This window comes from Pseudophryne corroboree, chromosome 7 (genome assembly GCF_028390025.1).
Source record: "Pseudophryne corroboree isolate aPseCor3 chromosome 7, aPseCor3.hap2, whole genome shotgun sequence".
Taxonomy (NCBI): Eukaryota; Metazoa; Chordata; class Amphibia; order Anura; family Myobatrachidae; genus Pseudophryne; species Pseudophryne corroboree.
In genome coordinates, this window is record NC_086450.1 from 2291608 (window position 1) to 2308835 (window position 17228).

General features: G+C 44.2%; 1 protein-coding gene across 1 annotated transcript in view; it reads right to left on the reverse strand.

The window, feature by feature from the left end:
- CNBD2 (cyclic nucleotide binding domain containing 2) overlaps window positions 1-17228 on the reverse strand; it is a 163188-nt gene that overhangs the window by 42642 nt on the left and 103318 nt on the right. Inside the window, exon 12 of the mRNA XM_063932157.1 lies at window positions 13768-13931. Coding sequence (XP_063788227.1) covers window positions 13768-13931 — 164 coding nt within the window. The remainder of the gene's footprint in view (window positions 1-13767; window positions 13932-17228) is intronic.

Sequence of the window (17228 nt, forward strand, 5' to 3'; positions counted from 1 at the left end):
ACTATAGCGGTGACATCACATTCAGTAACAGTAGGATACTACAGCGGTGACATCACATTCAGTAACAGTGGGATACTACAGCGGTGACATCACATTCAGTAATAGTAGGATACTACAGCGGTGACATCACATTCAGTAACAGTAGGATACTACAGCGGTGACATCACATTCAGTAATAGTGGGATACTATAGCGGTGACATCACACTCAGTAACAGTGGGATACTACAGCGGTGACATCACATTCAGTAACAGTGGAATACTACAGCGGTTACATCACATTCAGTAACAGTGGAATACTACAGCGGTTACATCACATTCAGTAACAGTGGAATACTACAGCGGTGACATCACATTCAGGAACAGTAGGATACTACAGCGGTGACATCACATTCAGTAACAGTAGGATACTACAGCGGTGACATCACATTCAGTAACAGTGGGATACTACAGCGGTGACATCACATTCAGTAACAGTAGGATACTACAGCGGTGACATCACATTCAGTAACAGTGGGATACTACAGCGGTGACATCACATTCAGTAACAGTAGGATACTACAGCGGTGACATCACATTCAGTAACAGTAGGATACTACAGCGGTTACATCACATTCAGTAACAGTGGAATACTACAGCGGTGACATCACATTCAGTAACAGTAGGATACTACAGCGGTGACATCACATTCAGTAACAGTAGGATACTACAGCGGTGACATCACATTCAGTAACAGTAGGATACTACACCGGTGACATCACATTCAGTAACAGTAGGATACTACAGCGGTGACATCACATTCAGTAATAGTAGGATACTACAGCGGTGACATCACATTCAGTAACAGTAGGATACTACACCGGTGACATCACATTCAGTAACAGTAGGATACTACAGCGGTGACATCACATTCAGTAACAGTAGGATACTACAGCGGTGACATCACATTCAGTAATAGTGGGATACTACAGCGGTGACATCACATTCAGTAACAGTAGGATACTACAGCGGTGACATCACATTCAGTAACAGTAGGATACTACACCGGTGACATCACATTCAGTAACAGTAGGATACTACAGCGGTGACATCACATTCAGTAACAGTAGGATACTACAGCGGTGACATCACATTCAGTAACAGTAGGATACTACACCGGTGACATCACATTCAGTAACAGTAGGATACTACAGCGGTTACATCACATTCAGTAACAGTAGGATACTACACCGGTGACATCACATTCAGTAACAGTGGGATACTAAACCGGTGACATCACATTCAGTAATAGTAGGATACTACAGCGGTGACATCACATTCAGTAACAGTAGGATACTACAGCGGTGACATCACATTCAGTAATAGTGGGATACTATAGCGGTGACATCACATTCAGTAACAGTAGGATACTACAGCGGTGACATCACATTCAGTAACAGTAGGATACTACAGCGGTGACATCACATTCAGTAACAGTGGGATACTACAGCGGTGACATCACACTCAGTAACAGTGGGATACTACAGCGGTGACATCACATTCAGTAACAGTGGGATACTACAGCGGTGACATCACATTCAGTAACAGTAGGATACTACAGCGGTGACATCACATTCAGTAACAGTGGGATACTACAGCGGTGACATCACACTCAGTAACAGTGGGATACTACAGCGGTGACATCACATTCAGTAACAGTAGGATACTACAGCGGTGACATCACATTCAGTAACAGTAGGATACTACAGCGGTGACATCACATTCAGGAACAGTAGGATACTACAGCGGTGACATCACATTCAGTAACAGTAGGATACTACAGCGGTGACATCACATTCAGTAACAGTAGGATACTACAGCGGTGACATCACATTCAGGAACAGTAGGATACTACAGCGGTGACATCACATTCAGTAACAGTGGGATACTACAGCGGTGACATCACACTCAGTAACAGTGGGATACTACAGCGGTGACATCACATTCAGTAACAGTGGGATACTACAGCGGTGACATCACATTCAGTAACAGTAGGATACTACAGCGGTGACATCACATTCAGTAATAGTGGGATACTACAGTGGTGACATCACATTCAGTAATAGTGGGATACTACAGCGGTGACATCACATTCAGTAATAGTGGGATACTATAGCGGTGACATCACATTCAGTAACAGTAGGATACTACAGCGGTGACATCACATTCAGTAACAGTAGGATACTACAGCGGTGACATCACATTCAGTAACAGTGGGATACTACAGCGGTGACATCACATTCAGTAACAGTAGGATACTACAGCGGTGACATCACACTCAGTAACAGTGGGATACTACAGCGGTGACATCACATTCAGTAACAGTGGGATACTACAGCGGTGACATCACACTCAGTAACAGTGGGATACTACAGCGGTGACATCACATTCAGTAACAGTGGGATATTACAGCGGTGACATCACATTCAGTAACAGTAGGATACTACAGCGGTGACATCACATTAAGTAACAGTAGGATACTACAGCGGTGACATCACATTCAGTAATAGTGGGATACTACAGCGGTGACATCACATTCAGTAACAGTAGGATACTACAGCGGTGACATCACATTCAGTAACAGTAGGATACTACACCGGTGACATCACATTCAGTAACAGTAGGATACTACAGCGGTTACATCACATTCAGTAACAGTAGGATACTACACCGGTGACATCACATTCAGTAACAGTAGGATATTACAGCGGTGACATCACATTCAGTAACAGTAGGATACTACAGCGGTGACATCACATTCAGTAATAGTAGGATACTACAGCGGTGACATCACATTCAGTAACAGTAGGATACTACAGCGGTGACATCACATTCAGTAATAGTGGGATACTATAGCGGTGACATCACATTCAGTAACAGTAGGATACTACAGCGGTGACATCACATTCAGTAACAGTAGGATACTACACCGGTGACATCACATTCAGTAACAGTAGGATACTACAGCGGTTACATCACATTCAGTAACAGTAGGATACTACACCGGTGACATCACATTCAGTAACAGTAGGATACTACAGCGGTGACATCACATTCAGTAACAGTAGGATACTACAGCGGTGACATCACATTCAGTAACAGTAGGATACTACACCGGTGACATCACATTCAGTAACAGTAGGATACTACAGCGGTTACATCACATTCAGTAACAGTAGGATACTACACCGGTGACATCACATTCAGTAACAGTAGGATACTACAGCGGTGACATCACATTCAGTAATAGTAGGATACTACAGCGGTGACATCACATTCAGTAACAGTAGGATACTACAGCGGTGACATCACATTCAGTAACAGTAGGATACTACAGCGGTGACATCACATTCAGTAACAGTGGAATACTACAGCGGTGACATCACATTCAGTAACAGTGCGATACTACAGCGGTGACATCACATTCAGTAACAGTAGGATACTACAGCGGTGACATCACATTCAGTAACAGTAGGATACTACAGCGGTTACATCACATTCAGTAACAGTAGGATACTACAGCGGTGACATCACATTCAGTAACAGTGGGATACTACAGCGGTGACATCACATTCAGTAACAGAAGGATACTACAGCGGTGACATCACATTCAGTAATAGTGGGATACTATAGCGGTGACATCACATTCAGTAACAGTAGGATACTACAGCGGTGACATCACATTCAGTAATAGTAGGATACTACAGCGGTGACATCACATTCAGTAATAGTGGGATACTATAGCGGTGACATCACATTCAGTAACAGTAGGATACTACAGCGGTGACATCACATTCAGTAATAGTGGGATACTATAGCGGTGACATCACATTCAGTAACAGTAGGATACTACAGCGGTGACATCACATTCAGTAACAGTGGGATACTACAGCGGTGACATCACATTCAGTAACAGTGGGATACTACAGCGATGACATCACATTCATTAACAGTAGGATACTACAGCGGTGACATCACATTCAGTAACAGTGGGATACTACAGCGGTGACATCACATTCAGTAACAGTGGGATACTACAGCGGTGACATCACATTCAGTAACAGTAGGATACTACAGCGGTGACATCACATTCAGTAATAATAGGATACTATAGCGGTGACATCACATTCAGTAACAGTGGGATACTACAGCGGTGACATCACATTCAGTAACAGTGGGATACTATAGCGGTGACATCACATTCAGTAACAGTAGGATACTACAGCGGTGACATCACATTCAGTAACAGTGGGATACTACAGCGGTGACATCACATTCAGTAATAGTAGGATACTACAGCGGTGACATCACATTCAGTAACAGTAGGATACTACAGCGGTGACATCACATTCAGTAATAGTGGGATACTATAGCGGTGACATCACACTCAGTAACAGTGGGATACTACAGCGGTGACATCACATTCAGTAACAGTGGAATACTACAGCGGTTACATCACATTCAGTAACAGTGGAATACTACAGCGGTTACATCACATTCAGTAACAGTGGAATACTACAGCGGTGACATCACATTCAGGAACAGTAGGATACTACAGCGGTGACATCACATTCAGTAACAGTAGGATACTACAGCGGTGACATCACATTCAGTAACAGTGGGATACTACAGCGGTGACATCACATTCAGTAACAGTAGGATACTACAGCGGTGACATCACATTCAGTAACAGTGGGATACTACAGCGGTGACATCACATTCAGTAACAGTAGGATACTACAGCGGTGACATCACATTCAGTAACAGTAGGATACTACAGCGGTTACATCACATTCAGTAACAGTGGAATACTACAGCGGTGACATCACATTCAGTAACAGTAGGATACTACAGCGGTGACATCACATTCAGTAACAGTAGGATACTACAGCGGTGACATCACATTCAGTAACAGTAGGATACTACACCGGTGACATCACATTCAGTAACAGTAGGATACTACAGCGGTGACATCACATTCAGTAATAGTAGGATACTACAGCGGTGACATCACATTCAGTAACAGTAGGATACTACACCGGTGACATCACATTCAGTAACAGTAGGATACTACAGCGGTGACATCACATTCAGTAACAGTAGGATACTACAGCGGTGACATCACATTCAGTAACAGTGGGATACTACAGCGGTGACATCACATTCAGTAACAGTAGGATACTACAGCGGTGACATCACATTCAGTAACAGTAGGATACTACACCGGTGACATCACATTCAGTAACAGTAGGATACTACAGCGGTTACATCACATTCAGTAACAGTAGGATACTACACCGGTGACATCACATTCAGTAACAGTGGGATACTAAACCGGTGACATCACATTCAGTAATAGTAGGATACTACAGCGGTGACATCACATTCAGTAACAGTAGGATACTACAGCGGTGACATCACATTCAGTAATAGTGGGATACTATAGCGGTGACATCACATTCAGTAACAGTAGGATACTACAGCGGTGACATCACATTCAGTAACAGTAGGATACTACAGCGGTGACATCACATTCAGTAACAGTGGGATACTACAGCGGTGACATCACACTCAGTAACAGTGGGATACTACAGCGGTGACATCACATTCAGTAACAGTGGGATACTACAGCGGTGACATCACATTCAGTAACAGTAGGATACTACAGCGGTGACATCACATTCAGTAACAGTGGGATACTACAGCGGTGACATCACACTCAGTAACAGTGGGATACTACAGCGGTGACATCACATTCAGTAACAGTAGGATACTACAGCGGTGACATCACATTCAGTAACAGTAGGATACTACAGCGGTGACATCACATTCAGGAACAGTAGGATACTACAGCGGTGACATCACATTCAGTAACAGTAGGATACTACAGCGGTGACATCACATTCAGTAACAGTAGGATACTACAGCGGTGACATCACATTCAGGAACAGTAGGATACTACAGCGGTGACATCACATTCAGTAACAGTGGGATACTACAGCGGTGACATCACACTCAGTAACAGTGGGATACTACAGCGGTGACATCACATTCAGTAACAGTGGGATACTACAGCGGTGACATCACATTCAGTAACAGTAGGATACTACAGCGGTGACATCACATTCAGTAATAGTGGGATACTACAGTGGTGACATCACATTCAGTAATAGTGGGATACTACAGCGGTGACATCACATTCAGTAATAGTGGGATACTATAGCGGTGACATCACATTCAGTAACAGTAGGATACTACAGCGGTGACATCACATTCAGTAACAGTAGGATACTACAGCGGTGACATCACATTCAGTAACAGTGGGATACTACAGCGGTGACATCACATTCAGTAACAGTAGGATACTACAGCGGTGACATCACACTCAGTAACAGTGGGATACTACAGCGGTGACATCACATTCAGTAACAGTGGGATACTACAGCGGTGACATCACACTCAGTAACAGTGGGATACTACAGCGGTGACATCACATTCAGTAACAGTGGGATATTACAGCGGTGACATCACATTCAGTAACAGTAGGATACTACAGCGGTGACATCACATTAAGTAACAGTAGGATATTACAGCGGTGACATCACATTCAGTAATAGTGGGATACTACAGCGGTGACATCACATTCAGTAACATTAGGATACTACAGCGGTGACATCACATTCAGTAACAGTAGGATACTACAGCGGTGACATCACATTCAGTAACAGTAGGATACTACAGCGGTGACATCACATTCAGTAACAGTGGGATACTACAGCGGTGACATCACATTCAGGAACAGTAGGATACTACAGCGGTGACATCACATTCAGTAACAGTAGGATACTACAGCGGTTACATCACATTCAGTAACAGTAGGATACTACACCGGTGACATCACATTCAGTAACAGTGGGATACTACAGCGGTGACATCACATTCAGTAACAGTAGGATACTACAGAGGTGACATCACATTCAGTAATACTAGGATACTACACCGGTGACATCACATTCAGTAACAGTAGGATACTACAGCGGTGACATCACATTCAGTAATAGTGGGATACTATAGCGGTGACATCACATTCAGTAACAGTAGGATACTACAGCGGTGACATCACATTCAGTAACAGTAGGATACTACAGCGGTGACATCACATTCAGTAACAGTAGGATACTACAGCGGTGACATCACATTCAGTAACAGTGGGATACTACAGCGGTGACATCACATTCAGTAACAGTGGGATACTACAGCGGTGACATCACATTCAGTAATAGTAGGATACTACAGCGGTGACATCACATTCAGTAACAGTGGGATACTACAGCGGTGACATCACACTCAGTAACAGTGGGATACTACAGCGGTGACATCACATTCAGTAACAGTGGGATACTACAGCGGTGACATCACATTCAGGAACAGTAGGATACTACAGCGGTGACATCACATTCAGTAACAGTGGGATACTACAGCGGTGACATCACACTCAGTAACAGTGGGATACTACAGCGGTGACATCACATTCAGTAACAGTGGGATACTACAGCGGTGACATCACATTCAGTAACAGTGGGATACTACAGCGGTGACATCACATTCAGTAATAGTGGGATACTATAGCGGTGACATCACATTCAGTAACAGTAGGATACTACAGCGGTGACATCACATTCAGTAACAGTGGGATACTACAGCGGTGACATCACATTCAGTAACAGTAGGATACTACAGCGGTGACATCACACTCAGTAACAGTGGGATACTACAGCGGTGACATCACATTCAGTAACAGTGGGATACTACAGCGGTGACATCACACTCAGTAACAGTGGGATACTACAGCGGTGACATCACATTCAGTAACAGTGGGATATTACAGCGGTGACATCACATTCAGTAACAGTAGGATACTACAGCGGTGACATCACATTAAGTAACAGTAGGATATTACAGCGGTGACATCACATTCAGTAATAGTGGGATACTACAGCGGTGACATCACATTCAGTAACAGTAGGATACTACAGCGGTGACATCACATTCAGTAACAGTAGGATACTACAGCGGTGACATCACATTCAGTAACAGTAGGATACTACAGCGGTGACATCACATTCAGTAACAGTAGGATACTACAGCGGTGACATCACATTCAGGAACAGTAGGATACTACAGCGGTGACATCACATTCAGTAACAGTAGGATACTACAGCGGTGACATCACATTCAGTAACAGTGGGATACTACAGCGGTGACATCACATTCAGTAATAGTGGGATACTACAGCGGTGACATCACATTCAGGAACAGTAGGATACTACAGCGGTGACATCACATTCAGTAACAGTGGGATACTACAGCGGTGACATCACATTCAGTAACAGTGGGATACTACAGCGGTGACATCACATTCAGTAATAGTGGGATACTACAGCGGTGACATCACATTCAGTAACAGTAGGATACTAGAGCGGTGACATCACATTCAGTAATAGTGGGATACTATAGCGGTGACATCACATTCAGTAACAGTAGGATACTACACGGTGACATCACATTCAGTAACAGTAGGATACTACAGCGGTGACATCACACTCAGTAACAGTGGGATACTACAGCGGTGACATCACATTCAGTAACAGTGGGATACTACAGCGGTGACATCACACTCAGTAACAGTGGGATACTACAGCGGTGACATCACATTCAGTAACAGTAGGATACTACAGCGGTGACATCACATTAAGTAACAGTAGGATATTACAGCGGTGACATCACATTCAGGAACAGTAGGATACTACAGCGGTGACATCACATTCAGTAACAGTGGGATACTACAGCGGTGACATCACATTCAGTAACAGTGGGATACTACAGTGGTGACATCACATTCAGTAACAGTAGGATACTACAGCGGTGACATCACATTCAGTAATAGTGGGATACTACAGTGGTGACATCACATTCAGTAACAGTAGGATACTACAGCGGTGACATCACATTCAGTAACAGTGGGATACTACAGCGGTGACATCACATACAGTAATAGTAGGATACTACAGCGGTGACATCACATTCAGTAATAGTAGGATACTACAGCGGTGACATCACATACAGTAACAGTGGGATACTACAGCGATGACATCACATTCAGTAATAGTGGGATACTACAGCGGTGACATCACATTCAGTAACAGTAGGATACTACAGCGGTGACATCACATTCAGTAACAGTGGGATACTACAGTGGTGACATCACATTCAGTAACAGTAGGATACTACAGCGGTGACATCACATTCAGTAACAGTGGGATACTACAGCGATGACATCACATTCAGTAATAGTGGGATACTACAGCGATGACATCACATTCAGTAATAGTGGGATACTACAGCGGTGACATCACATTCAGTAACAGAAGGATACTACAGTGGTGACATCACATTCAGTAATAGTAGGATACTACAGCGGTGACATCACATTCAGTAACAGTGGAATACTACAGCGGTGACATCACATTCAGTAACAGTAGGATACTACAGCGGTGACATCACATTCAGTAACAGTGGGATACTACAGCGGTGACATCACATTCAGTAACAGTGGAATACTACAGCGGTGACATCACATTCAGTAACAGTGGGATACTACAGCGGTGACATCACATTCAGTAACAGTGGGATACTACAGCGGTGACATCACATTCAGTAACAGTAGGATACTACAGCGGTGACATCACATTCAGTAACAGTGGGATACTACAGCGGTGACATCACATTCAGTAACAGTAGGATACTACAGCGGTGACATCACATTCAGTAACAGTAGGATACTACAGCGGTGACATCACATTCAGTAACAGTGGAATACTACAGCGGTGACATCACATTCAGTAACAGTGGAATACTACAGCGGTGACATCACATTCAGTAACAGTAGGATACTACAGCGGTTACATCACATTCAGTAACAGTAGGATACTACACCGGTGACATCACATTCAGTAACAGTGGGATACTACAGCGGTGACATCACATTCAGTAACAGTAGGATACTACAGAGGTGACATCACATTCAGTAATACTAGGATACTACAGCGGTGACATCACATTCAGTAACAGTAGGATACTACAGCGGTGACATCACATTCAGTAATAGTGGGATACTATAGCGGTGACATCACATTCAGTAACAGTAGGATACTACAGCGGTGACATCACATTCAGTAACAGTAGGATACTACAGCGGTGACATCACATTCAGTAACAGTAGGATACTACAGCGGTGACATCACATTCAGTAACAGTGGGATACTACAGCGGTGACATCACATTCAGTAACAGTGGGATACTACAGCGGTGACATCACATTCAGTAATAGTAGGATACTACAGCGGTGACATCACATTCAGTAACAGTGGGATACTACAGCGGTGACATCACACTCAGTAACAGTGGGATACTACAGCGGTGACATCACATTCAGTAACAGTGGGATACTACAGCGGTGACATCACATTCAGGAACAGTAGGATACTACAGCGGTGACATCACATTCAGTAACAGTGGGATACTACAGCGGTGACATCACACTCAGTAACAGTGGGATACTACAGCGGTGACATCACATTCAGTAACAGTGGGATACTACAGCGGTGACATCACATTCAGTAACAGTGGGATACTACAGCGGTGACATCACATTCAGTAATAGTGGGATACTATAGCGGTGACATCACATTCAGTAACAGTAGGATACTACAGCGGTGACATCACATTCAGTAACAGTGGGATACTACAGCGGTGACATCACATTCAGTAACAGTAGGATACTACAGCGGTGACATCACACTCAGTAACAGTGGGATACTACAGCGGTGACATCACATTCAGTAACAGTGGGATACTACAGCGGTGACATCACACTCAGTAACAGTGGGATACTACAGCGGTGACATCACATTCAGTAACAGTGGGATATTACAGCGGTGACATCACATTCAGTAACAGTAGGATACTACAGCGGTGACATCACATTAAGTAACAGTAGGATATTACAGCGGTGACATCACATTCAGTAATAGTGGGATACTACAGCGGTGACATCACATTCAGTAACAGTAGGATACTACAGCGGTGACATCACATTCAGTAACAGTAGGATACTACAGCGGTGACATCACATTCAGTAACAGTAGGATACTACAGCGGTGACATCACATTCAGTAACAGTAGGATACTACAGCGGTGACATCACATTCAGGAACAGTAGGATACTACAGCGGTGACATCACATTCAGTAACAGTAGGATACTACAGCGGTGACATCACATTCAGTAACAGTGGGATACTACAGCGGTGACATCACATTCAGTAACAGTAGGATACTACAGCGGTGACATCACATTCAGTAACAGTGGGATACTACAGCGGTGACATCACATTCAGGAACAGTAGGATACTACAGTGGTGACATCACATTCAGTAACAGTAGGATACTACAGCGGTGACATCACATTCAGTAACAGTAGGATACTACAGCGATGACATCACATTCAGTAATAGTGGGATACTACAGCGGTGACATCACATTCAGTAACAGTAGGATACTACAGCGGTGACATCACATTCAGTAACAGTAGGATACTACAGCGGTGACATCACATTCAGTAACAGTAGGATACTACAGCGGTGACATCACATTCAGTAACAGTAGGATACTACAGCGGTGACATCACATTCAGTAACAGTAGGATACTACAGCGATGACATCACATTCAGTAATAGTGGGATACTACAGCGATGACATCACATTCAGTAATAGTGGGATACTACAGCGGTGACATCACATTCAGTAACAGTAGGATACTACAGCGGTGACATCACATTCAGTAACAGTAGGATACTACAGCGGTGACATCACATTCAGTAACAGTAGGATACTACAGCGGTGACATCACATTCAGTAACAGTAGGATACTACAGTGGTGACATCACATTCAGTAACAGTGGGATACTACAGCGATGACATCACATTCAGTAATAGTGGGATACTACAGCGGTGACATCACATTCAGTAACAGTAGGATACTACAGCGGTGACATCACATTCAGTAACAGTAGGATACTACAGCGGTGACATCACATTCAGTAACAGTAGGATACTACAGCGGTGACATCACATTCAGTAACAGTAGGATACTACAGTGGTGACATCACATTCAGTAACAGTAGGATACTACAGCGGTGACATCACATTCAGTAACAGTGGGATACTACAGCGATGACATCACATTCAGTAATAGTGGGATACTACAGCGGTGACATCACATTCAGTAATAATAGGATACTACAGTGGTGACATCACATTCAGTAACAGTGGGATACTACAGCGATGACATCACATTCAGTAACAGTAGGATACTACAGTGGTGACATCACATTCAGTAACAGTAGGATACTACAGCGGTGACATCACATTCAGTAACAGTGGGATATTACAGCGGTGACATCACATTCAGTAACAGTAGGATACTACAGCAATGACATCACATTCAGTAACAGTAGGATACTACAGCGGTGACATCACATTCAGTAATAATAGGATACTACAGCGGTGACATCACATTCAGTAACAGTGGGATACTACAGCGGTGACATCACATTCAGTAACAGTGGGATACTACAGCGATGACATCACATTCAGTAACAGTGGGATACTACAGCGGTGACATCACATTCAATAACAGTAGGATACTACAGCAGTGACATCACATTCAGTAACAGTAGGATACTACAGCGGTGACATCACATTAGGTAACAGTAGGATACTACAGCGGTGACATCACATTCAGTAACAGTGGGATACTACAGCGATGACATCACATTCAGTAATACTAGGATACTACAGCGATGACATCACATTCAGTAACAGTGGGATACTACAGCGGTGACATCACATTCAGTAACAGTGGGATACTACAGCGATGACATCACATTCAGTAATAGTAGGATACTACAGCGGTGACATCACATTCAGTAACAGTGGGATACTACAGCGATGACATCACATTCAGTAATACTAGGATACTACAGCGATGACATCACATTCAGTAACAGTAGGATACTACAGAGGTGACATCACATTAGGTAACAGAGGATACTACAGCGATGACATCACATTCAGTAACAGTAGGATACTACAGAGGTGACATCACATTAGGTAACAGAGGATACTACAGCGGTGACATCACATTCAGTAACAGTGGAATACTACAGCGGTGACATCACATTCAATAACAGTAGGCTACTACAGCGATGACATCACATTCAGTAACAGTAGGATACTACAGCGATGACATCACATTCAGTAATACTAGGATACTACAGCGATGACATCACATTCAGTAATAGTGGGATACTACAGCGATGACATCACATTCAGTAATAGTAGGATACTACAGCGATGACATCACATTCAGTAATAGTGGGATACTACAGCGATGACATCACATTCAGTAATACTAGGATACTACAGCGATGACATCACATTCAGTAACAGTGCGATACTACAGCACTTGCTCTCTCACTTTGCTTGTAATCTCATACAATAGGGAGGCCCTTTTGCAGGTCCCCCATATGGCTCTGGATGAACCAACATATAAAATGACTTACATTGTTTATTCTTGTTGTCATGTCTTATCTACTTACCTGGTACTTACCTGGGGTAGCTCTTTTGATATTGTTGGAGATTTTGTAGTGTTTTGCCATCACAAAATTCATCAAACTTCATCTTTTTAAGGAAGAGGATCTTACAGTTCTTGCTGAGGAGAAGCAGCCTGCGCGTGTCCCTCTGGCTGTACGGCAGTAGCGCCTCCTGCAGGCCCTGTGACAACAGGAGAATGGGCAGACCTTGCAATTTGTGTGATATATCTTTTTACTGCAGCAGCCCAATGTCAGGTCCTGATTTCTGTACTTGTTATCTGCTCAGCATGAAGACGACACTGAGTAGCGCTATACATGCCATTATTGTATAATGTTAGCTATTAGTGTGTTTTAGGGTATTTATTACATATAATGTACTACAGGGTGTTTCTATATTCCTATTTACTTATTTCTTAAAGTCCATATATACAGTGCCTCCGGAAAGTATTCACAGCGCTTCACTTTTTCCACATTTTGTTATGTTACAGCCTTATTCCAAACTGGAATAAATTAATTTTTTCCCCCTCAAAATTCTACACACAACACCCCATAATGACAACGTGAAAAATTTTTTTTTAGATTTTTGCAAATTTATTAAAAATAAAAAACAATGAAATCACATGTACATAAGTATTCACAGCCTTTGCTCAGTACTTTGTTGATGCACCTTTGGCAGCAATTACAGCCTCAAATCTTTTTGAATATGATGCCACAAGCTTGGCACACCTATCTTTGGGCAGTTTCGCCCATTCCTCTTTGCAGCACCTCTCAAGCTCCATCAGGTTGGATGGGAAGCGTCGGTGCACAGCCATTTTCAGATCTCTCCAGAGGTGTTCAGTCGGATTCAAGTCTGGGCTCTGGCTGGGCCACTCAAGGACATTCACAGAGCTGTCCTGAAGCCACTCCTTTGATATCTTGGCTGTGTGCTTAGGGTCGTTGTCCTGCTGAAAGATGAACCGTCGCCCCAGTCTGAGGTCAAGAGCGCTCTGGAGCAGGTTTTTATCCAGAATGTCTCTGTACATTGCTGCATTCATCTTTCCCTCTATCCTGACTAGTCTCCCAGTTCCTGCCGTTGGAAAACATCCCCACAGCATGATGCTGCCACCACCATTCTTCACTGTAGGGATGGTATTGGCCTGGTGATGAGCGGTGCCTGGTTTCCTCCAAACATGACGCCTGGCATTCACGCCAAAGAGTTAAATCTTAATCTCATTAGACCAGAGAATTTTGTTTCTCATGGTCTTAGAGTCCTTCAGTTGCATTCTGGTAAACTGCAGGCTGGCTACCATGTGCTTTTTACTCAGTGGCTTCCGTCTGGCCACTCTACCATACAGGTCTGATTGGTGGATTGCTGCAGAGATAGTTGTCCTTCTGGAAGGTTCTCCTCTCTCCACAGAGGACTGCTGTAGCTCTGACAGAGTGACCATCGGGTTCTTGGTCACCTCCCTGACTAGGGCCCTTCTCCCCCGATTGCTCAGTTTAGACGGACGGCCAGCTTTAGGAAGAGTACCTGGTGGTTCCGAACTTCTTCCATTTACGGATGATGGAGGCCACTGTGCTCATTGGGACCTTCAAAGCAGCAGATATTTTTCTGTACCCTTCCGCAGATTTGTGCCTCCAGACAATCCTGCCTCAGAGGTCTACAGACAATTCCTTTGACTTCATGCTTGGTTTGTGCTTGTCACAACTGAGGGCCTGAGCTGACGGGAGGCAGCCTCAGTTGTAGGGGCTGAGATGTACCGGAACCTGGGAGGTTGTATCAGACCCCTGGACATGTAAGTAGCATGAATAATAACTGCCCGAAGGCGTGACCACGACAACTTGGATAAAAGTCAATGATGTTTATTATGACAACTCCGCAACACAGCAGCAGTAAAAGAAAACGTAAAAGTCAGCAAAGAATAAATACAGTTCCTGGGTACTACAGGATGGCAGGAGCCACAGGGCACTGGTAGTGTGAGATAGTTCTTATGATCTTCTAGATGGAAAGTCCTTACCAGGCCCGACTGTAGCAATGGAGATAACCCAGGATTGTGCCAGCTGGTGTTCCAGGAAAAGCTGGGTTGCTGAAGATAAAACAGCTGCTGTGGATACTGGCTGGAACCAGACTGTTGTTAGCACGGAGTGGATACTGGCTGGAACCAGTTAAATAATAAATGAACTTGCGAGCGATGAAATATGAACTGAAATGTAGAACTTGAGAGCGGAGAAATAATAATACCGGTGGAGAGTGGTAAAGTGTAGAAAGGACACCGGCCCTTTAAGGGAAGCTGTACTCTGCTGGAAGCTGAGCTGGAAGCAGGTAATGTTGTAGCTGGAAACAGATGAATCCACAATGGATTGGAGAGTCAGGCTACACCGCAGGTGGAATGCTGGTGCGGGTCTCTATGGTGGAAGTCTTGAGACAGGAGCTGGAACCTGGAAGACAATCACAGGAGAGAGACAGACAGGAACTAGGTTTGACAACCAAAGCACTGACGCCTTCCTTGCTCAGGCACAGTGTATTTATACCTGCAGCAAGGAAGGGATTGGCTAGGCAATTATGCAGATTATCAATACTGAGAACAGATTGGTGGAAATGATCAGCTGACAGAATCCAAGATGGCTGCGCCCATGCAGACACTTGGAGGGAAGTTTGGTTTGTAATCCATGTGGTAATGAAAACAGTAATGGCGGCGCCGGCCACCGGAGACAGGAGGCGCCAGGCTGACAGATGCACATCCAACCACGCGGACACAGCGGAGGCCGCGGCTGACGTAATCGCCACTCAGACACTCTGCGTGCAGAAGTTCAGGGACGGCGGCGGAGGCCGCGGGAGACGCCATGCCAGGTGTAATATGGCGTTTACTGTGACAGCGTCCCAGAGTGACAGGAGAGGATACAGGAATGTACACATCAGGATAACAGATGGAATCCGGTCCTGGAGCGCTGAGCCAGCCTTAGGAGGCATCTGATGGGTAAGAAATGGCGTCCAGATACCCGGATCGTGACAGCACCCCCCCCTTTAGGAGTGGCCCCAGGACACTTCTTTGGCTTTTGAGGAAACTTGGAATGGAATCTCCGGACCAAGGCAGGAGCATGGACATCAGAAGCATTGGTCCATGAACGTTCCTCAGGACCATAACCTTTCCAGTCAATAAGATATTGTAGTTGACCGTAACGGTGACGTGAGTCCAGGATCTTGGCCACTTCATACTCAACGCCTCGTTGAGTTTGGACTTTCGGAGTTGGAGGAAGTGAGGAATGAAACCGATTCAAGATCAGCGGTTTCAACAGGGAAACATGGAATGTCCTGGGTATTTTTAAGAAGGGAGGCAACTGGAGTCTGTAAGCAACAGGATTGATGACTTGTTCAATCTTGAAAGGACCGATATAGCGAGGTGCAAACTTCATACTGGGAACTCTTAACCTCAAATTCTTTGTGGATAACCATACCCGATCACCCACCTTGAGAGCAGGAACTGCTCGACGCTTCTTA